This window comes from Chroicocephalus ridibundus, chromosome 3, assembly GCF_963924245.1.
Source record: "Chroicocephalus ridibundus chromosome 3, bChrRid1.1, whole genome shotgun sequence".
Classification (NCBI taxonomy): Eukaryota; Metazoa; Chordata; class Aves; order Charadriiformes; family Laridae; genus Chroicocephalus; species Chroicocephalus ridibundus.
Genome location: NC_086286.1, coordinates 5,171,980 through 5,194,642, shown reverse-complemented (window position 1 = coordinate 5,194,642; position 22,663 = coordinate 5,171,980). Strand labels below are relative to the sequence as shown.

Sequence of the window (22,663 nt, the reverse complement as noted above, 5' to 3'; positions counted from 1 at the left end):
GAGCCTGTTTTAGATGGGACCTTGCTTTTGTGAGAGGTGGTGGCTGTCAGCTGCTAACAAGTTTCCAACTAAGTGGGAAGAGACTCCTTCACCAAGCAGAATTTTACCTGTGAGACAAACAACGGAATTCACCTCTTGGAGTCTTCTTCCTCCCAAACCCAGAAACATCCTATCACTTTTTTCCTTCCGCTTCAAACTTTGCTTTTTTTCTGGTGTGAATACACACATGCTTCTCTGCATCACTGAACACGGTGCAAAAGAATGACACGTCTCTACCTAACTTCAATCTCCAAAGCAAGTGTCCTAGCACTTTGTCAGATTTCAGCCAGAAACAGAGGAGAATGTCCCTTTGGATGAGCTAGACCATCCTTTATTCATCTTGTCCGCCTAGTTCTTACCTGTTTATCAGAGAAACTGGAGCCACTAGCAGCACCAGTCTCCTTCAACATACCTAGCTAGACTGCTGCTGCCGATGTGGTCCTTCCTGCACCACATCACACTGACATCTACCACACATGTAAGTGCTGGTATCATTAGCACAGAAGGCAGCATAGCACAGCTCCTGTTTGAAGCCAGTTCCAAACTACTGAGAAACACTGGACACCTAAAAGAATTTGGATCAAGAATGTAGCACCGTGGTACTAACTATTGCAGTAAGAATTCTAGGAAAACAACTTACCAGAAGTGCCAAGTTCGACGCCTGTCAACATGCTTTAATCAGAATACTGGATGAAGTCTGACGGTACTGTTTTCACTGGGGAAGACTTCCTCAATTAAATTTCCACGTCTCTGCATCACACCGTGGAGTTATTTCTTATCATTACCTAGTAACATCTGAAAGGTCTTGGAGATGGGCAACCCAGAAGCAGGGCTTCAGCTTCACTGACCATAAAAGTACTTAAAATGCAGTTTCAAATCTCCTGGAAAAAAATTTTTAGGTAAGGAAACAGTCAGAATTCTGAATAATATTATATAATTAACTTATCAGCAGAGAATGGCCTCTTGGCACTAACCATGTCCTTTATTCTGATATATCAGAGACTGAAAACCATGACCTTTCCGTGCCAACTGTCTTTTAGAATAAACATGAAACCCTCCCCCTTCATCTCCACATACTTAATAATATTAATAGAACATTAAAATATTAATGCTAGTAGACAAGGTCTTTCATAAAGCACATAAATGAATTCACTCACTCTAGCTCATTAGCTTAATCGTCAACCTTTTTACAATGTAACTGATTAACATTTTCATTGTTCTTCTTTGTTTTTTCCTTAGACTTTTACTTCTTTGGGGATCAAAAGATCTCTGAATACATAAGCCCAACAAATATCTGTGCACAACTGTACAACAATAGAAACAGCTAAAAGAGATAACTAAGCAAAGGCTTTCACAGTTCATGCTTCAAAGATACTGCAGGAAACAACCATTTAAGAACGATTTTTATTTGTATGTTTAACGTGATTATACACATTCATGAGTCCAACAAGATCTGCACTGTGACATTAAAGATACAGTACAATAACATTCAACATGAGGTACTTCATATTTATATATATCTGTCCTTTATAAATAATGCTGTAAGCCTGCTAAGGTCAAACACTGCTCCAGCACAATTGGGTGCTGCGACCTGAAGTTAGCCGAGTTTATCACAACAAATCAAAAAAAAAAAAAAATTCCAGAACAGTTCAGTGCAATAAGTATGTAGAAATTAAAATGTTTACTTAAATACTATTTTAGATATGCAGAAAGTATATTACATTATACTCTCTCATCACAGATTCCCCTCACCAGGAAAATCAAACATACAAGTAGCAAAGATGGCCAGGTACAGTTTAAGACAGAATCTACGAAAGAATCTCTATTGACATTATGCTTACATTCCAGATTGATATGGCTGACGCTTGCAAAATGTCAGTCAAAGTATTCAAGCTGGGATGCTACTGCTAAGCCAACCAAATCCATGTTTAGACACCTATTTAAGTGCCCTGATGTCCTAAGGTGACTGGTACTGGCCACCTTCTCATATACCAGTACCTGTTAGCATCAAGCAGCGCTCAGAATCAAGTCACACTGTAAGCATCAAAAGGTATTTTGGGGTGCTCATGTTTATTCATGCCTATTGGAAAGCTTTACATGCACCAGCTCCTAAAACCTGGAACGGACTCAGAGGAATTAAGCTAGAGCCTGCTTTCATCCTACTTCGTCAAAAAGATTTCATGAAAGGCGCAAATAAAAGGAATAATTAAATAACAGCTCATTTTCTACATATTACAGCTACACAGTATTCTGATCTCCTAACTTCTGTTCCAGCTAGTGAACGTAGTAGATACCTCACCTTTATTGGTAGATAAGTAAAAACCAAAAAATAAATTAAAAGTGAGAACCCAAGCCTAGTTATAGCAGTGCAGTATTCTGATTTGTCCCACTAGCTGAGGCACCTGATTTTCTTCCAAACAACTCAGAACGCAGCTTGCTACTGCAAGCAACTTGTCAATCTGATCATCACTCAGATAATTACATCTACATCAATCGCTTGCTGTAAGAAAACTTAATCAGCTGATTAGTGTCTTTCTCTGCTTTCAAATATATTTAAATAAATGGAACTGCTGCTCAGATGTTGTCTAAAAGTAGATGACCATTACCTCGTCACAACCTTAAGAGTCCTTTTTGCAGTCTCTTCAGCAACTCTTCCTCCAGTCCATACAATTATTCTCATGTCTATTTTAGGCTGCAGATCTAAATATAATTAACTGGAGGTTTTTTTAAATCTCTCTCTGGGAGTTTTCCATGGAGCATTCTGTTTAGATGTCACTAACAGTCTGGATTATGTACATCTGTTACAAAAAACCAAAACATTTTTCTATGTATTTTGAGGGTATTTACATTTCAGAAAGAACATTGCTTACACACACACGGCTCTCATATGTACGTATGTATATAAAACTTGCAGGGCAGTTTTTTACCTGGCTCTCCTTTCATTACCTAGAGAGAAGATCTGGGATTTGGCCGTAAACTGTTTGACGTCTACGCTCCAGTTTTCCTTACTTCAGACGGTATCTTGGACACTGCAAAGATGTATTGGCACTTTACGATGGCCAGAGGCCAGGATTCCAACCGTCAAGAAACACTTTAGAGTAATAGTATTAAACTGGTAAGAAATCATATGAGAAAAACATTTTTATTACAAAACTGACAAGTGAATTTAGGGTTATGCTGCATTAATGTGCTGATATACTGTAACATTAATCTTCAGCCTGTCTAAAGAATCATTTGGTCCTCTCATTTTGTTAAAACATACACAACGAACAGAACCCACTTCAGAGATGAAATAAGAATGAGATGTTTTACAATAGGTAGTGTGCCTCCGAGAAGCAACTGTCCCAATGCATTGGTGAAGGATTTTCGTATATTTAAATAGTACCTGTATTTCTTATTCATATTGGTTTCCTTCCCTGATAAAGGAGTCATGATCCCTAATACTTCTCCAAAGACAACATATACATATAACAAGAAGTTTGAAAAAATAATAATTAAAAAAAATCAGACAAGAAAGAGTTCTGCACCACATAATCCTCTGATGTGTAACCATAAGCAGTTGCAAGAGATCCAGCACTAACCATTAGAGAAGGACTCTCTCCTCCTCACTGTTACCTGATGATATACACTAAGTGTAACATGACCACAGTTGGGAATCTTCTTGTCTTTGTCTAAATTTCCACTGATAAAGTACGGTAATAAAAAGAAGAAATCTTATATTACAGAAAAAAGTCCAAGTCAGGATCAGTACATTCTTTTGTTCCTCTATAATCTGCCTCTACCATGTTTAGGAGGAAGAAAAAAAACCTACCCAAACCAAACAAAAAATTATCCTGCATTGGATGCTAGATATTAATTCCTATTTATTTAGCAAGGGTTCAAAGAAAAGCCATTTAAATAGCAAATCAACTTAAATGCAGCAAAAACTATGTCATGGGAGTAGAGTTTCAAGAGCTGCACGTATGATTTCAACATGTGCAAGTGCTTCCTTGCTTTCAAGGTGGGATTCCTAGAAAATGAACTCTGAGGGTAACTTGCTAAGCTCCCCACCCCCCCCACCCCCCCCCAAACATATCCATGCACTATGGACTTGGTTGGCATGCTGCGTAGCTTCCTGAAAGTTTCTTGGTTCTCTCCATCTTCCCCTGCAGCCATCCCAAATAGTTGGCCGCAGGAGAATCTCACAGGATGAAGGTTTACAGCTATGCTTTTTCTACTTAAGATGACGCACTTCTTTCAGCTCCCATGATCAAAAGCAGCTCATTTACCAGAATCTCTTAAGTCTGAAGAGCAGACAGGAGAGCTATAAAACAAGGCTCCTCATTTTCTACCCCTACCTCCCCAAATAATTACAAGCAGAAAGCAGGAAAACAGAGAAAGAGAAAACGGATCAATGAGGACAGCATTTAGTGAGATACAAGAGGAGGACATCCTCTGGTGATTCACAGGTGCATCAAAGAAAGTCAGCATCACCAGCAAACAGGCACCTCTCTTACAAAGCTTGCTTGTTCTAAGAGCTTCCAGTTTAAATATTACACTTAAACTTTATCACCAACGATGCTACAAGTACAGCAAGCCAGTAACTTGCCCACAGCGTTTAGTTACATATTACCTGTACTGATCACATATCTGCAGATAAAAAGCTAAGTGTCAGTAGGCCTGAACCAGACAGGTTCTTCATAGCAAAATGCTGTGTCTCCACAAACTTTCATTCAAGCATAAAATATGAGTTCGGGAATTTGCCCTCCCTGCACCCCAGTGCCATTTGTACTGTCCGAAGAGCACTGAAACTGAACAGTCACCTTCCCACACTGAACTTCTGTCATTCCTTCTTGTCCAAAATAGCTGAGTTCATTACCATCCAGAATCACGCTAGCTGTGTAAAAGGTGTCAGGCTCAATCTGCACTGGATATTCAAACCACACAGGAAAAGTGTTACTAGAACCATCTGAGAAATATTTACTCAAGTTCTGCCCTAGGATAACTCCTTGTCGTTTGAGTTCAATCTTGGCACTGTACTCTGCCGATCCACAGCTGGAGCCGTACAGCCCAAAGCCAGCAATAAACACTCTCTTATCAACAGCAAACTGGATGCTGTCACACCGGCCCCTGTAGCGCCACTGGTTGCTGCGGTAAGCGCAGGACTGGAAACGGTGACACCGCTGAGGAACGAGGCCTTTCCGGGGCTTGCTTACAAACTGTAACTCTGGCTTTTTGGCAGCAGTATACCAGAGGAAGATATCATTGGTTTCGTTGAGAGTCAGAATCCCAGACTGAGCAGCGCCGTTTGCAAAGTCGTCGAGTGCCATGGTAGGGATGCGTATCAAGTACAGGGCCTTCCCGAGGACTTTGCGCTTGTTCTCTATGGTAGCCATTAGCTCTTGTCGCTGACACTCCACTTCAGCCCAGTTCAGAGCTGCTTCAAAAACAACAATTTCTTTGGCATTCAGAGTCTCCCTTCGGAGAATGCTTTCAAGTGTCTGAAAATCAATGTCACAGAACCCCTCAGACTTCAAAGCTAGCTCAGCTTGGGCATCAATCACTTCCCAACAGCGCTGGGTCAGGTCAGGTTCCTCGAATAAGCAGCTTTGGGAAAGCAGCACACAGGCATTCTTTGCGCTTAGACTTGTCTCTAGAAAGTTGACGCAGGCCCGGGCAAGATGAGGGACGATATACTTCTTGGCAGCATAAAGAGTGGCCAGTACAGTATCTGCAGCCAAATCAATTTCATCGCAATATATGTATCTGAAATAAAACACATATATGTAACACTGCTGCTTAATGCAAAACCATAATTTGTCAACAACATCTGAAAATTATAAACAAAGAATATTTAAATGACTCCACATTAAAACTAAGCATTATTTTGGGGAGCATTGATTAAATCCAGAAAGTACAAACCAAATTCATCACTCATGTAAGACCATGAACAGAACAGGTTGAAATCTAAGGTGAATCAAACTTCACACCTGGGGTACACGCTGTGTAGACAATGGTTATGTTTACAAACTATGGCCCCTACAGCTCTGTTTTCCTTCCATACATGCTTTGGCTAATGAGAGGCTATCTGCCCCAGGCAGTAGCTCCTCAAGGGCTATCTTACTGGGCTAACACAACAGTCTGGAACACGTTTTACAAAGAGTACTTGGACTGGATGTCCCATGATGGTGAATGATGATTTAGTGAAGTGTATATATAAATACAGGAATGGAAACAAGTTTATTTGGAGTAACTAGGTAGCCTAAGAAGAGAAATGCTATCAAAGTATATTAGTCGCTATCCATTTTCAGAATTACTGGGTTGGGTCTTTTTTGGGGGGGTGGGGTGGGTGTGTTTTAGTTTTTGTTTGTTTGTTTGTTTTTAAACTGGGTGATGAAGCAGACAGAAAAAGGAAAAGGCACAGAATTCTAATTTTCAGGTTTCTTAATGCTTACAACTTCCTAGCTCTGCTAGTACAGTGTTTTCTCTCAGTCTCATTGCATAAGGAGGAAAAAAGCTTCACTGCTATGCTAGCGTGGTGGAAGAGATGGAGGTGAAATTCTATTTATGTGACTAAACTGCTGGGATTCATTGCTCAGAGAAATGAAGCATTGTACAGTTTGTTCTTTTTAATATCTCATGCTTCGGGGCCCCATTTGCAGCTGGTGAATGCAACGTGCTAAAACCATACCAAATGCAATTTTACTCTTCACAGGGATAAGCAAGCCTTGATGGGTATGGTTGATAGAAGTGCCTTCCTCCAGTAAACCTGAACTTATGTGCGACCCTGTACTAATTAAAATTTTCTAGTTAGCAGGTTTCCCAACACAAAGAATTTTTTGCAGAAGACATGTGCTTATAAAGTGAAATTCGTACCTACACTGATCTGATTATAGTTGTAAATATCTTCATTTGTATTTTTGCAGGTGTAGGGTACTATCCTCCAAGCTACGCTTAGAAAACATGCTCAGAGCAGATACTGCTCAAGCAATATAATAAAATCTAAGAGGTTACAAAGAAACAGGATACTTACACAAATCCAAACCTTTTTTTCTTTTAAACCTTTATTACTTGGTTTCAGCTGGGCTATTTGTAACAACAAAGAGCACATCTATATATCACTGGTTACAGGCTTAGCTCCTTTACTATCCAAAAAAATTTCTATTTATCAATTCTTTCCTTTTTATGATTCTCCTCGTTGCTCTCCAAGTCTTTTCTCCCTTCTATTACCTCTCTTTGCCTGCTAGTACAGCAGAGAATGATGACATCTGTTTTAAACTGAAATAGTACAAAAGTTGCTAGTTTAATATTCATGAAAGTGAAGAACTAATATCACTGATTTACAACAGACACAGCACAGATCGGCTGTCAGCAATATTCCACACTTCTCACTCTGCCAATGCACCTCAACTCTGGTCTGCAATTACTGATATTCCCGTTTCACCGTGTTCTTAAACAGAGGATTCTGCTCGACTACAGGGTTTGATGGTTTACTAACACATTCATCCTGGGATAAAATGAGACCACTATTCTAACTTGAACAGTCAAGATTACGATAACATACAACACATTAAAGACACCAATTCAATGTGTCAGCTAGACTATGAATTTAACCCCAATTTTAAAACTGTAGAGAACAGCCAAAGCAATTTTACTGGGAGAATAATTAGTATCTACCAGTTGAGGTATTATTTCCTATATTACATCTGGCAATACCTTGTCTGATGTTTGTTGTCAGAATGCCCACTATATAGTAAAACACAAAAAATATTTTATGCTAGATGAATTCACTGTTCAGGGGAAAAATACCCCAAAGCCAAACAAAAACAACGCCAAAACCAAATTCAATGTATTTTCTGACAAAGATTATGACGCATCCCTCCCGACTGTGGAAAGGAGTGGATGAAGAAGAGGGCTGCTTTGGGATAGGTAAAAGGTCTTTTCCTTCTGTAGGAAGGAAAAGTGTCATGAGCCTTCTGCCATCCACTGCTCACAGCAGTTCCAAGGAACATTCATGGGGATAATTTGCCAGGGGGAGAGGAATGATGGGGACTGTGGCTCCCCTCAAGCTCCGCCCAGTGCAGCACATGCACTGAATCCTGCGACAAGGGGAACTGAGCAGCAACCCCTTTCCTTCCTTGCACCGTCATGGCTGCAGACACCCCTGGTGTTCACAGACACGGGAGCACTCTGCAGGTTCAGGCATACTGCATCACTGGAAGTTAGCACTGGCAAGGGTAGCTCAACGTCCACACAGAACACAAACTTTTTGTGGTTTTTTTGTTTGTTTGTTTTTTGTTTTTGTTTTTAAATAAAAGCTGGGAAGGTGAGAAATCCATGGTTCTGGCCATGATCTCAAAGATAGTTTCCTAAATTGCCATGGGCTAAAAAATATGTCAAGACCTAGATGTCAGTATTGATACTCTCTTTTCAGGTCTGCTCTCTGAACACATTTCTTAATGATAAATTAAGAAAACATTCAGGTTTTATATGGCAAATCATGTTCAGCCGCAGTGAAATAGATCTGCCGTTCAAAAAGGAAGGAGGGCTGGAGGAATCCAAGTATCTTGTATTAGTGCCCTGTAGAAATCTGCATGAAAGTAAAGCACAAGTCTGAGCTCTGCAGAAAACACCCACAAAACCAGAAAGGCCCAAAGCAGGTATCCATAATGCACCTACCTACATAATGTCATATTTTAACTTTGTATTCCACATAGAACAACTATGTGACTTCAGCTTTTCCTGACAGTTATTGATATTTGCACAGAACATTTCTGATGTTCGTGATAACCTATAAAACCCTCTATGCAACAAACTCTATATGCAACTTCAAAAGTTCACCTACAATGCCACTGAAATGTAAAACAAAAAAAGAAACCATTCTGTAATCACAACCTAGTCAAAACAACCTACGAAATACAATACATTGGTAGCTAGCGATTACACCATTACATGCAAGAAAATCTGCAGCGTATTTAGAGGATCACTATCAGATACTAACCGATATTCTTTATCAGAAAGCAATGACAGTTACTAAAGCTGAAGGGAAAAAACCCTCAAAGTCATAGCATTTTTGTGATAGGGCATTTCTCTTTAATAATTTATAGATACATTCAAGGACAATTCAGCAGGGAAGATGGTTCATTATGCTCATTTAGGATAAGATAGTATTTCTTATGCAGTTTGCCAGAAGAAAAATAATGATCATGTAAACTGACTGTTTTTCCCCTGTTAGAATAAAAAACGCTATTCATGTAAACAGCCTTTTTATCACTCTCCAAATGCATCAATATGATAGATGAGGAGAAATTTAATTTTCAGAGGCTATATTCAATAACTTTGCATCATTTTTCTAAGACAAGACCCGCATACAGCAAGTTCATAAAAGAGCTGAAATGATGTCAATATACAAACCCAGCAGTTCTGGGTTTGGGGATTTTTTGTGTGTGTTTTTTTAACTTTTCACTATGCTTGCAATGTAGAACAGGTTTTTTTTGGTTACAGCTGACAATTCTTTTTAGTAACTCCATTCCTTTGTGTAACATATAGTGACAAATCAGATCAATAGGCATTACAGTATACAATGTGCCCAAGGATCCCCTGTCAAAGTTATTATTTATAACTGCCTACATTAGACTAATACATGCGTGCCTGGAAGTAGAGGGAAAAGCAAAATGAGGTACAAGTTTAAAATACATGAAACACAAAGAGAGGAATGTTTTAAGCAACTGCTTTCTTTATAAGCAAGTCTAATACTTTAACTATGACATTACCAGTGTATGTATACATCAAAAAGGAAAACATATCCAGCAGATGAATGATGCTTACTTCAGCATTGCGAGAAAAGCAGCAGGCTCAACATCTGGTATACGGATTTCATCTTTGTCCTCAGCAAGCTCTCCGTAAAACATCGCATGGAATACAGAGCTCCCAACAGCCAGGACATACTGTTGAGAAAGGGAAATCTTATTTCATGCTTTAAACTGAAAGCCCTGCCAACAAAAACAATGTGGGAGAGCCACTCAGAGCACACTGGGCTTCACCGACAGACTCTACAGACACGCTTTGGTAAGAAATGAAGTCAAAGCTAAGAACAGAATTACACGTTTTCCCTGCATTTTACTCTCACGGGCATAGATGCACTAGCTACTGGAAAACGCTCATATCCACCACAGAAGTTAGCTATTTCTAGAAAACCTCAAGAGTAATATTAATCAGCAGCACAAAGCAGTATTCCTAACTTTACAATGACTGCCTTAGCACAAGTGTACTGTTTAACCAAGAACACAAAGAAAAGCAAGGAACAGATGATTTCACTGCATGTAGTCTCTTAAAATACAGAATTATGCCTGTCCCAGAAGAGCTGAGTCTCCCACGCTATGTGCTGGTGTAACCGTGGGAGCTCTCTCTAGCTATCCCCGTCCGAGCTGATAGTGCAGCTGTTGCTTACTTTGTGTCCTGGCAGCCGCTGGGTCCCACCTGGTGGCCCGACCACAAAATGAACATCTGCCATCAAGTCATTGTTGAACATCACTGCATTTCTACAAACAGAGGCAGCGTGTTAATTTATGGGGCCCAGTAATTCTGTGCTTACCCCCGACCCAAGAAATTCAATTTCTTAACAACTTAAAGTGGCATGTTAGTAAAGAAATGCAGGTCACACTTTGTTTTAAGCTAGTTTACACATCATCACACAAATATACCAAAGAAAAAAGTAAGCAGAAATGGGGGGGGAGGGGGGGAAGTGCACATGTGCAATAAACAGAACAACCCCAAACTTATGAGAACTTTTCAAAAAGTGGAAATCAAAGTCAAGAGCATGTATCACTGAAAATCCCCACTAAGGTCTAAAAGCAAATCTTTACGGGGACGCTGCAGCTTCCAGCAACATTTTTATTTACTCAAGACAAACAGCTGCACTGCCTGGAAAAGAGATATTAAAATATTTTCCATTACCAAAATACTTGTTTCACACACACACACAGAAGAAAAGAGAGAACTGTGTTTTCTTCAGCAAATAAACGAATAACTAAACATTTTGCACGCAAATATTTTGCTACTTTTCACGACTCCATTCAAACAGCAAAAATAAACTGCCCTGAACTTACCTCTCTCTGATGGTCGGATACAATCCTTGCCAATTAGGTGCCGGAATAGTGTTGTTGTTATTGAGATTTTGCTGGTGGTACTGCTGGACAGCAGTTGTATTAGTGTTGGCTGGTTTCTTTCGGGGAAAAATATCAGCAGCCATCTTCTTCTTCTTTTTGGTCTTCAAGGTAATGATTTCATAGCAAACTGGAGGCAATTTGCTGCTGCTACTGCTGCTGCTATTTCCCTTCTTAGAGCTCTTCTTGGACCTGTTCTTGACCGTCTCTGGAAGCATCAAGAAGAAGGTGAGACATTTCATGTTCTTTCCTTTCTCATCTACCATGAGTATACCTGTCTGTAAAGCTAGATAGCCTAACTAGCCAGGAACATTAAGAAATGCACATGGAAGCTGTTAAAGACAGCAGCAGAGCTGAGAGTTTGCTTCTTTTCCAGCAAGACAAGGTGACCTTTCCAGTGCACCGAGTAAGAAACTGGCTTTAAGTTTGATCCAGTACTTGAATTGTTAAATACATCCCCATCATTCCTGCCAGTTTTATTTCCAGATCTCCTGATCAGGATTTGCCTGAAAGCACTACACTCTGCCAAGAGGGTACACGCGTGTCTGTCGCAATGGCTTTCCGAAGGGGGCTAGCAAGACGCGCACGGTAGCACTGCCAGTCTGCTCGGCGAGCTGAACTTGTGTGTTGAACGGATCGGAACAGAGTAGGTATTGCAGCCCTGCAGATGGAGTCAGCCAGCGTTCGGAGCCAATAGCTGAAGTCACCAATAACGATTGGACCCAGCCGCACAGTGACACCTATTGTAACGTATGCTGCTCTGACATTAAAGCGACAGCAGTTACACTCTTCATTTCATACCTAGCACTAAGTAATAAAGTCATAAATGGCATGCACAGTCGTGTAAGTGCATGACTGGCCAGAAGTACATGTGTTTTAGCTCTCCTCGATGCTGCTTAAATTTTCGCAGGGGAAGCAATAAAAAGTTGAAATCAGGTAGAAAGATGTATTTGAGTCTAAATATTTCCACGGGAGCTATTTCCATATGCAGTTGACATTAGCATGACTTCATATATCTCCAGTATTCCCACAAATCCCTACCATAACAGATGTTCAGCAAAAGCACGCTATAGATAGCAGAACCAAATTAAAGCAATCAACTAGCAGCAGCAAAGACAGCGATGCAGTTAAACAAACCCTTTCAGCGCAGCTTCTACTCCAGTGTAACATGAATAGAGATGAGGTCACAGCTCTAGCTTTAACTCCTTATGTTTCTAGACAATGTAATAGCCTTTGACAGGGGTCCTGAATCACTAAGCAGTGCTAATTAAGCCAGCTTACACCAGACATGGCTGCACCACATCAGAAGAAAACTTTAGATGTGCAATCGGATTAAAGCAAACCAGAGTGAATATATTTAATCAATACTTCAAAGCATTAAATAAAAAAGTCTAATGATTTAGAGAATCTCAGCCAGAAATCACTTGAGATGCAACCACACGCCGGTTCTATTCACAAATACTTTCTGAAATAAACAGGATATAAACTATGCCAACCAAGCCATTTAAATAGCAAAGATGACTAATTTTCAGTCATTAGTTTACTTAGAACTTAAATTTAGATCAGATTTCTTTAATAGCAGGTCAAGTGTATTAAAAAAAACCTAAGCAAGCACAACCACTTAAAAACAAAAGCAGGGAAATAAAAAATATTAGGTAATAGATGTCAACATTTCACACCTTAAAATACTGAGGGGGGGATAATTAAATAGGATTTCATAATTATTTTCAAGTTTTAAAGAAAAAAATCCTCTTTGCTTTCAAAGCAAATTTAGCCACTTTTAGCCTTAATTAGTTTTGCTGGACAAGAGTACAACAGTGAAATTACAGTGATCAAAGGTTGGGGGGGAAATGGCTGACCTTGCTGAAATCCCTGACAGAAATCTGACACTGACTTAAACTGAAGCACAGAAATGTTACTCTGGCTATTTATTGAAACACCATCACAATTGCTTAAATCACAGCTATGGTTTTGTAACACGCAATCTCCAAATGTCTTTAAACCCGAAACCGAAAAACCTAAGTACAGGTATTTTAAAGATTACCAGGTATCCTTGGGACATGCTCCATATCGAGCACTAACTAAACACCCTGGCAGTTGGCCATCTAGAGACTCTGCTGCAGAGGTTTGAAATGATACCATTTCCAGACACCGATCTGTCCCCTCTGTCTGAAGCCACTGCTCATGGAAGGGGCAAACAGAAGGATATGCATCCATGCCTCAGTTGCTACATTTCACAACCCAATGCCTTAGTGCAAAATCACCTTCACCAGTGTGAAAATCAGGTCTGTTCCTAAATACACCAAAAGGTAGGTTATGCAATTTCCAAAGAAATATTTTCTAGCAAGCTTTTCTTTCTTTTCTTCCCCCCTTTCTATTTTGTTTCCTTTTATATCTGCAACAGATTGATTTGAAAGGGAAAATAACAACCTAAGCCAGATTGAACTGCAGAGGTAAAAGAAGGAGTAAAGGAGAAGGAAACTCATCCCACAGATGGGATGTTTATAACTCCCCACAGCTGAGAGTTTATAACAGGGACACAGCAGGCATTCTCAGCACAAAATTTGAGTTTGTTGAATTTGCGTAAGTTTTTTTCCCCTCCTCATGTAAATTTCCAGCCCTTCTAGTTACAAGAATAACCCTTTTGCCACTGCACAGGGAAGACATTTTGGAAGGAAGAAGTTTAAAAAAACCCTACCCTTAAAAATAACAGAAAAACCATACGCTTAAATCTTAACACTGGCCTAATGAAAATCTAAAATGCCAGAAGTGACGAATTAAGCAAAGGACTATACTCCAAGGCTGAGATACTACGCATCAAGTTACATGCCTAATTCAAATTATTAGCAGCAAGTTACAAACCCTTGGAAATCAGCTCCTGACTAAATATTGTGAACAACTGAAGCATCAGTTTTGCTGTTCAAATGTATGCAAAATACCTGCAATCCCAGCTTGATTCATCCCTTCAGACCATAATATACCTTGACACCCTTGTGACAGTTGGCACAGTAGTCATGTTATAGCCCAAATCTTGGTACAACTTTTAATAGTATGGTACTCCTATAATTACGTCTTTCTAAAGGTAAATTCCAATTGAGAAATCATTTAATTTCCAGGGTTGATGGTAGTAGCATTCCTCGTATTACATCAGTCTCTCCTGCTACAATACTAAGTACACCAAAGTTTTTCTATTTTTTTCCCTTCTTCTAAGTTGTGTTTTTCTGTATCTCTCATTTACAGGTCCATTCCTCATGTAGTAACGTGAACCGGACAATTCTACAAAAAACAAGCTTTCATCAAAATTCCTAATGGTATGTTACAACCAGATCTTGAATAAAGGAATGAATTCCGAGTAGGCAATGAGAAAATGCATATATTTCTTTTTTGTAAAATTGCCAAGTCTCTCCCTTAGCAGTTATTATGCCTATGCATTATTAACATTCTTTGTTTAAATTCTGGATTTCCCCTTACAAGGAAACAGATTTCAGACAATACATTTCGATTAACCTAAATGAACACACAATGTTACTATGTACCAAATCTACCTGTCCGCTGCTAATTTTCACGGAATTTAAGTTGACTTTAAATACTCATTTAAAAATGGAATGTACAAGTTCAAAAACCAACCAACCAACCAAAAAACCCAACGCATACAGCTGAGGAGCCTAGTTCTGTTGACCTACCTATGAATTATTTAGTGACCTGGAAGAATCCTTCCCAATCACCATTCCAACCCTTCTGTTTGCAAAAATGCTCATTTGGAAAGGGGACTGATAGCTACACTCCTGATTTCCTCAAACAAAAAACTGCATTACAGTTGACAAAATCTTCCAACCTCCTCTCTCCCAAGTTTCTGATTGGCAGCACTGAAAGTAACTAAGATTGCATCTGCTTCTCTCTGTTGCGTGGAAGAGCTGGCCTTGAAGTCTTATTCAGTAAGGTCTTCTGTGGAAAAAAAGATGACTAAACGTGTTTCCCAGAATTGACAAGAGCTGGGAAAGAGCACAATAGCATCAGAGTAGAATTGCATCTTGAACACTAAAAGCTTTAAAACAAAGTCAAAAATAGCTGAATAGTATTTTGCTATAGCTCTTATGCTACGCTAGCAACCTACTTGTTGGCAAATATTCTTCTTAACTCTGCTTAGCATTTAGTTTTAAAGTATGAGGATTTACATATTTGCATAATATTATCCACTAAGATAGTTTTTACATTTTTTCCTAAATGCCCTTAATGCTTTAAAGAAAACAAAAGCAGAAAGCCCTGAGCAGCCCAGCCAACAGGTAAATACAAACGTACATAAAATGGAAGCTTAAAGAATGCGTATTCAGATGTCTTACCCTTTCATTCTTGTACTATTTACTAGCCTACAGGCTATGTCGCTGCATGGCACTTCTTACTGGTCTCCCTACTCCCTAATTGTCCTTTTTGTATCTGCAATCATTTTCACTGCCCCCTTTTGATTTACAGCAATATCCTTTTTGAGAGAAAGAAATCAAACCAAAACATTATATTTAAGAATAACACTTATCCCTAATGTTTACTTTGTGAATAAACATCCACTTTCCGTCTGTGTGGATTTCAGTTGGCTCGCCATGAACCTGTTCCTACACCAAGTGCAACATCTTCCACTGCCATTTTTTTCCTGTTCCTTTCTTGCTTAGCTGCTTAAAGTTTGCAATTTAACCTCAGTGAGAGGTTCAATAACTTTATGTCCCAAACACAATGTAAAACAAGAGATTTCTCTAAACTGTTGAGTTTCGCTTTTAAAGTTAAAGGTTTTATTCCCAGCTGGGTCAAAATAAATATAGCTAATGTATTAAAGCAAAATAGAAAAACATGTTTAAACTGTTCTTGTATTTTCATTATGACTTCAATACCTTGCTGCACAAATGACAGTCCGTATAAACCACAACCGTATAAAGAAAGGCTTACATTTCAACAGTGGACAATGTATTTGATCCTGTTACAGTGAATTATCACACAAACATTCTTTTCTGTGCATATGGGCAGAAAGAATGCAAAATGCTTCATTACAATACAAAATATGTGGTTTTAGCAGCCTGCTGAGACATATTCCCCAATGTCACAGTCTGGGAACTGGAGGTAGAAAATATTCCAGAGCAGAATTTGTAATTTATTCTATAAACATTAATTTGCTTCTTGATAGTTCAAAGTAAAAACAAGAATTATAAATGAACTCTGAGATGAGAAAACCTGCAACTACAAAATGAGAAATTCAATACAAGGTTACAGGAAATAAACTGGTTTTCTACTAATTTAAAAGTGACAAATTATGCATTTCTTCCTCATCACTACTACCCTAGCTCGTCTGTTTCACTTCATGTTGAGTTTGGCTCTTGACAATCTGTGGGGTCAAAAAATGTTTTCCTAGCGGCTGCCATTTTTTTTTATTTATTTCTAAACATGATATTGCAAACCTGAAAGCATTCAGCCCTTTTTCTAAGACAGAGGTCAACTTTAATTCTAGTCTGCTTCTTACCAAAACTGAGTTACAAAGGAAAGATCAGATAGCTCAGGAAATTGGTAACGAGATACAGTGGTTTTTGTCTCTAGGTCACTAATTCTAAATTGACCGAGGTCAACAGTAATCAAAAGTCATTAGCATTTAATGATCGTTCAGTGCCCTGTGAGAAAGAAGCTAGTGATCTTAGTGCACTTCAGAAAAGTCACCACTACAATTAGTACTCACATGCTGCCTATTTCAAGGGAGAGATCAGGATCAGATGACTACAGACAGAACTTCCTATCTTACAGGCAGATCTTGACTATGTAGACAAACCTTTATACTAATTTTAACTTAGCTCAGGAGCTATTCTTTTTAAACTGAATAGTTAAATTAATATAGGCTCTATAAAGGGCTGGTTGGAAGGTGACTGGTCCTACTCCTTTACATCAGCGGTTCCTAAATGTCTTTGTCTTCCTACACACAGTTAAGTCTGAAAAACACAAACACAAACGCAGAGAAAGAGAAGGCACTTTCCCAGTGAGTCCTCACTTGTGAGAGCCTATGGCACTGGAAGAGTAACTACCCCATGAGTATCCACAGGGGGATTGCATTACAGTTGATTATGCTGGCATATAATCCAAGGCCTATATTTTTCATGTGCACATAACCTACTTTCACCACATCAAACCATACCATTGAAGTACACTCTGGGACAAAAGAAAAGAGGATATTGCTACGATCCACACCATACCCGTTCTGTGGCCTGCAAACTTCAGTCTCCTGGGACTGCTGTGCTACCAGCACCCTCCAACACAGTCAAGAAAAACAGAGGGGATTTTTGGAAAGGTTGTTAGGGTGTTTTAATGTTAAGTGTCATTAGGGTTTGTCATGGGAAAACTACGTTATGCCAATCCATCGTTCCCTGAACTTCACTAGGTGTAAAACATGTGGCTTAAAAACACAAAGCAGATCAGTGATTTGATACACTTCTATTTACAGTAGAAGAGCATATCTGTAACCATGAAGTAAAAGCATTTTAAATGAGCTTAAAAAAGGGGAAAAATTGGTACAGCTTCTTGTTTCTACTGCATTTTATATGACGAAAGAGGAAGATTACCCTAGTTGGTACTTTTATATGACGAAAGAGGAAGATTACCCTAGATGAAAGAGGAACAGGTTAGTCCATTGGAAAAACATGCATTTGTCAAGAAATGCATTCTCAAACACAGTGGCTCTTCACTTCTCAAGTGAGAGTCAAAACCCAGGAGTAACAACTCTTACAGCATTTTTACAATTGTTTAATAACCCCAGTTTTTAGATATGAGAGACTGATTGATGCTAACCTGAGCTCCATCCAAATAGTTCAAGGAATGGAACCAAACATTATATCCATTAAACTGCATGGTACTCAATTAATCTTCCTTTGCCGCACGTTAGAAGCTTGTGGATCTCATTACTCGCCCTTGTTTCCAGACTCTCACAGCACACACAGCTTCTGTTCGAATGGCTGTTCCACGGGGAAATAAAGATGTTGCGAAATTTTTATCTTAACAGTTTTAGAAAATCAGATTTACTTTCCTTTGCTGCAAATATTTCAGTCACACTTGCCTATTAGATCAATTATGCTTTAGTATTTCGATCAGTTTCTCCTCCTCTTTACAAGTGAATGGCAGCTACTTCGCAGTAATGAATTTTCAAGACTAACACATACATACTCCTCAAATTCTGGTTTCAGAATATATTTTTAAGCATTAAGACGTATTTGTCTAGCAATGTTAGGATATCCTAATTGCCTGTTCTCCTTAACAATGACTCTGTTTCAGAGACCCTAGGACATGTCAGAACTTTAGTAGAGAAAAAGAAAAAAATTAAGGAAGGAGCAAGTAATCAAACATAAGAGCATAATTAAGGGACTGTGCACCTTAAACATACATACACACTAGTTTTATGTATTATAAAGTTTTATATAGTATGAAAGCCCTTACTTTTTCTTGGTATACATGGAATAGGATCACCTTGGTTTGATAGGAGACTAGGAGACTAAAATCAAATAGCACTAAGAAATCGAACACACCTAGGTGCACTTTGTACGTGTTTAAGTGCGTTATATTACCCTAACACCAACAGTATTCCTTTAAGCTACGCTCCTCGACAGAAACTGAGCAAGCTGTCTAATAGGGCAGAGATTTCTTTCACCTCCAAAGGAAGGCAAAATACTGCAACAAAGGGACAGTGTAAGCCACTGCATACATTTCTGTTGTAAGTAACACATAGCATAGCTTCAGCTCCTCCCCAGTGTTAAAAGAGTACGGCTTGCACTTTCCTCCCCCACTAAGTGGGCAAGGCAACACACCATTGTACCATGTGGCACATTCATGGATTAGATTTTAAAGGGACTTTGTTCCATCAACTATTGCAAGCCTACACATAAAACCTCACACCTTATCAGACCCAAGTAAACATGCCACATGACTGAAGAGCTGCTTTCTTTTCATACTGTCAGACAACCTTCGCAACCTTCGCAAACAGGGAGGCAGCAAAGTTGCAGTTCCAAGGAATGTAGTTTTTTGAAGAAAATGACTGCTTTAAATTGCTTTGGATGCGAAGAGGATAACCTGCAGTTAGGGTGGATACAGAGCATAACCTGGTACATAAAGATCCTGTCACAGGAGGATGTTATCAACAAGTCATTCAGCCCTGTACTGAAGTGGTACATGATCCTCTGGTGAAATATTTATTCAGGATACCAGGTAACCTCAGGATACATGTAACATGGCTGGACAAGGTGATGTCTCAAGATGCCTTCCAAATCTGTTTTCTGTGTTTCTACACCCTACATGCCCTGGACAACAGCAGACACTCACAGATCACCAGCCAGTTCACCGGTGTTTTAAAATGCAAACACTTTCCAGATGTTGGACTCACTTGGTTTTATCAAACTCAGATAGGGCAGCAGGATCAGGAAACAGACAAGCCAGGCTGGCAGAATGGGAAATTCACAAATTCAAACGAAGTGACCTTTTACTTAAGCTTTACCCCCCTCAGTTTTCTGACATACATACATATCATGTGGTTTTGTAATTAAAGCATGGGATTGGAATTCAACTTTATGGCAGAAAACAGAACTGAAGACAACTTCCACCACACAGCGCTTTTAATATTTTCCTTCCAAGATTCCCATCTATTATTTGCTTCTTTTGCCTTATCTGTCAGCTCTTTGAGATAGAAACTGTTGCTTATCACTTATTTATATATTGCCTCACAAAATAGGGTTTCCATGCCAGCTCAGTATTTGAATATTTGCTCATGTAAAACAAAACAAAAGCCTGCAAGGTTTGAAGAGTTAGTAGAGAGAGTACCACAGGAGAACTATCTTAATTATCAGAGAAAGCTAATGCTGGGCATGAACAACATTCTCCTATAAAACTAGTGTCACTTGCAGAAGTTCACAGAACAGGTTAAGACCTAGATTTCTTCTGACAACGTAACACACAGACTATGATCATCAGACCTGTTTTAATTAAGCCAAGCCTAGCACTGATGCTTCCATTCTAAGCATAACTGTTTGGTAACTTTAGAAAAAATATTTGCTCTAACAAGCGAGTTCCAAATAATAAAAATTACTGTTGCAATTTGTATCTTTTTTTCTCACCCTTAAAGGGCAAGCTAAAGGAATTCTATATTGCTTTTGAAAGGTGTTTCCTCCAGGACAAAGCGGAAGACCACTGGAGGGGAAACACAAGAAAAGTTATTGCGCAGTTAGCTGCGGTGTACTTACTGTGGGGGATTTAAAAAAAAAAAAAAAAAAAAAGAAAAAGGTGCTGCACTGTACATTCAGCTTTGGCAATCCTGCAGAACTTCTTTCAAATAATTAAAGTCCTAAAAGATTTCGTTTGCAAAGTTCAATTACCCAATGAAGCCAAGATACTGTGCGTTATGACGTACCGCACTTACTTTCTGTAGGAAATGGCAAGACCAGTTCTTTCACACCAAAAGAAAAGTTATTTTGAGCTTGACTGTAGCATAGAACAGTCAGAGCAGAATCAAATATAGTATTGTTTACCTATAACCCTGTATCACCCTGCTCTACAAAAAACAATCAAAAAGCCCAGGACACGGATTAAAGCTTGACATATAAATCACATGCTGAAAACAAAGTATGGTGAAGACCAACAACAATGCAGAAAACCTGCACCAGCACTCTTCAAATGAGACACAGTCGGTCTGTTGTTTTAATTAGGTATGTTATTAATCGTAATTCTAAGAACACTTACATAGCATTAACTTCAATTCAAACTTTTTCTCACTTCGAGTGAGAACAATCCACTACTCCCTCCTGCTTTTAAAGGCATCACCACTCAGGAAACAATACAAGCAAATGACTTTATAAACTTAAAGGTTACCACAGATGGACTTTCTCAAAACAAACAGGAAAATAGTAAGTTGCAAATGTGCAGGCCCTTAACTGAAACGACTCAGCCTTCAGACATACGTACATAAGGAAGTTCGGCCAACAACGTGGGGGAAGCAAGGTGGTATTTATGTCAAACCGGGTACAATTATTCATTGTTCCTCTAGGAAGTTTATTGAATTGATACTTAAAATACTTCTTATTTGAAAGAAGCATTAGCTTAAGCAGGAAAAACAAACCCCAAGTTTTAGGTTTACATAACTGATTTTTTCCAAGTGGAAGTGCTAGCCTCCAGAGAGCCCCCCGTGAAGGAGCCCCCTGCCCAGGCTCCCACGTTCGCCGCTCCTCGCCCTCCCCGTGTGATCCCAAACCACCCCAGCCTCAGCGCGGCTCATCACCACCGCTTCCCTCCCGGCACCGCCACGGAGCCGACCTCCTGCTGCACAAAAGGCAGCTGCATACACTCAGTTTAAAAAAAAAAAAAAAAAAAAAAAAAAAAAAGTAAGAATGAAACCTCTCAAAACGGCTGCAGACACAAATAATGACTCTGGTGGGGCAAGGACCGCTTTCCGAGGGGCTCTTTGTGCCGGGCGCTGGGGGATCGGCTCCCCACACAAACTCCCCCGGCTCCTCTCTGTCTTCCCAAGTTCCGCGGCGGGCGCGGCGCACAGGTGCGGCCGCTCCGCCCCGTCCCTCACGGAGGCGGCCCCGCGGGGCAGCTAGGGACCGACGGCCGCCTGCCTGCCCCGGATGCCCCACCACCGCCCGCCGCCGCTGCTTCCCTTCACCCGGGCCGCCGCGGCGGACGGCAGCTCCCTCACCCGCCGCAGGACGCCCGGGGCCCAGCGGGGCCGCCCCGGCTCTCCCTCACCGCGCCGCCACCCCCCCGCTCCAAGCGCAGCGCGAGCGTCCGCTAACGGCTGTAACAGCCGCCTCACGCGCGCGCGCGCGCAGCCCCTCACCGCACTGACCTGAGGGCGCCCCCCGCTCCCGGGGCGGCGCGGGCCCCTCGCAGCGGCACGCGCAGCCCCGCCTCGAGGCCGCGCCCGCTCGCCCCCTGCGCGCACGCGCACGCCCTCCTTCCCCCGCGGGCGCGTGCGCGCAGGCCGTGCGTGGCGGCGGGGGCGCGCGTGGGCCGGAGCCCACGGCCTCACACAGACACCCCCTCGCCAAGGGCCGGCGACAAGGCCGTACCGGCCGGCCCGGGCTCTTTCCCGCCCCTACCCTGCCAGTTCCCACCTCCCGTGGGGCCATCGCGCGTGGGGGCACCGGCAAGACCCTTCCCCCCGGTCCGTCGGGGTCTTTTTTCCCCTCAAAAACAAGGCCGTGACACACCAGAGGGCACCGCCGGCCCCCGCCACGCCAGAGGCCTGCAGGGGCCTGGCCCCACAGCGTGCACACAGCGGCAGAAACTTGAAGTTTTGCCACCAAAAAAAATGGGGGCTTTGGAACCTGAAAAAAGTTAGAAGATGGTGGAGACAAACTGACAGGATAAGTTTTCCCTGAATTAAAACCACCATCAGTGCCTGAAACAGGAGCGTGTTTTCAGCTCAGCGCATCCAACAGCTTTGAGGATTTACAAAAAGAAAGCGGTATTTT

The 22,663-nt window shown here is 40.7% G+C and overlaps 2 protein-coding genes across 6 annotated transcripts in view; both read right to left on the bottom strand.

The window, feature by feature from the left end:
- SPTLC3 (serine palmitoyltransferase long chain base subunit 3) overlaps window positions 1-896 on the bottom strand; it is a 333,553-nt gene extending 332,657 nt beyond the window's left edge. The window contains exon 1 of the mRNA XM_063327823.1: window positions 680-896. The gene's annotated coding sequence lies outside the window, so the exon portion shown is untranslated. The remainder of the gene's footprint in view (window positions 1-679) is intronic.
- A 528-nt stretch (window positions 897-1,424) lies between these two features.
- BTBD3 (BTB domain containing 3) lies at window positions 1,425-22,142 on the bottom strand. 5 transcript variants are annotated; one of them, XM_063327809.1, is made up of 5 exons: window positions 22,036-22,142; window positions 11,127-11,391; window positions 10,469-10,559; window positions 9,847-9,965; window positions 1,425-5,784 (listed from the first exon to the last, which is right to left on the bottom strand). In XM_063327809.1, the coding sequence occupies exons 2-5, from the start codon at window positions 11,267-11,269 to the stop codon at window positions 4,752-4,754; spliced, it is 1,386 nt and encodes a 461-aa protein (XP_063183879.1). In that variant the 5' UTR covers window positions 11,270-11,391; window positions 22,036-22,142; the 3' UTR covers window positions 1,425-4,751. The 5 variants fall into 5 exon arrangements, with proteins under 5 accessions (XP_063183879.1, XP_063183880.1, XP_063183882.1 ...); XM_063327810.1 differs by lacking the exon at window positions 22,036-22,142 and adding an exon at window positions 21,886-21,903; XM_063327812.1 differs by lacking the exon at window positions 22,036-22,142 and adding an exon at window positions 21,579-21,729.
- Between the last annotated feature and the right edge of the window lie 521 nt (window positions 22,143-22,663).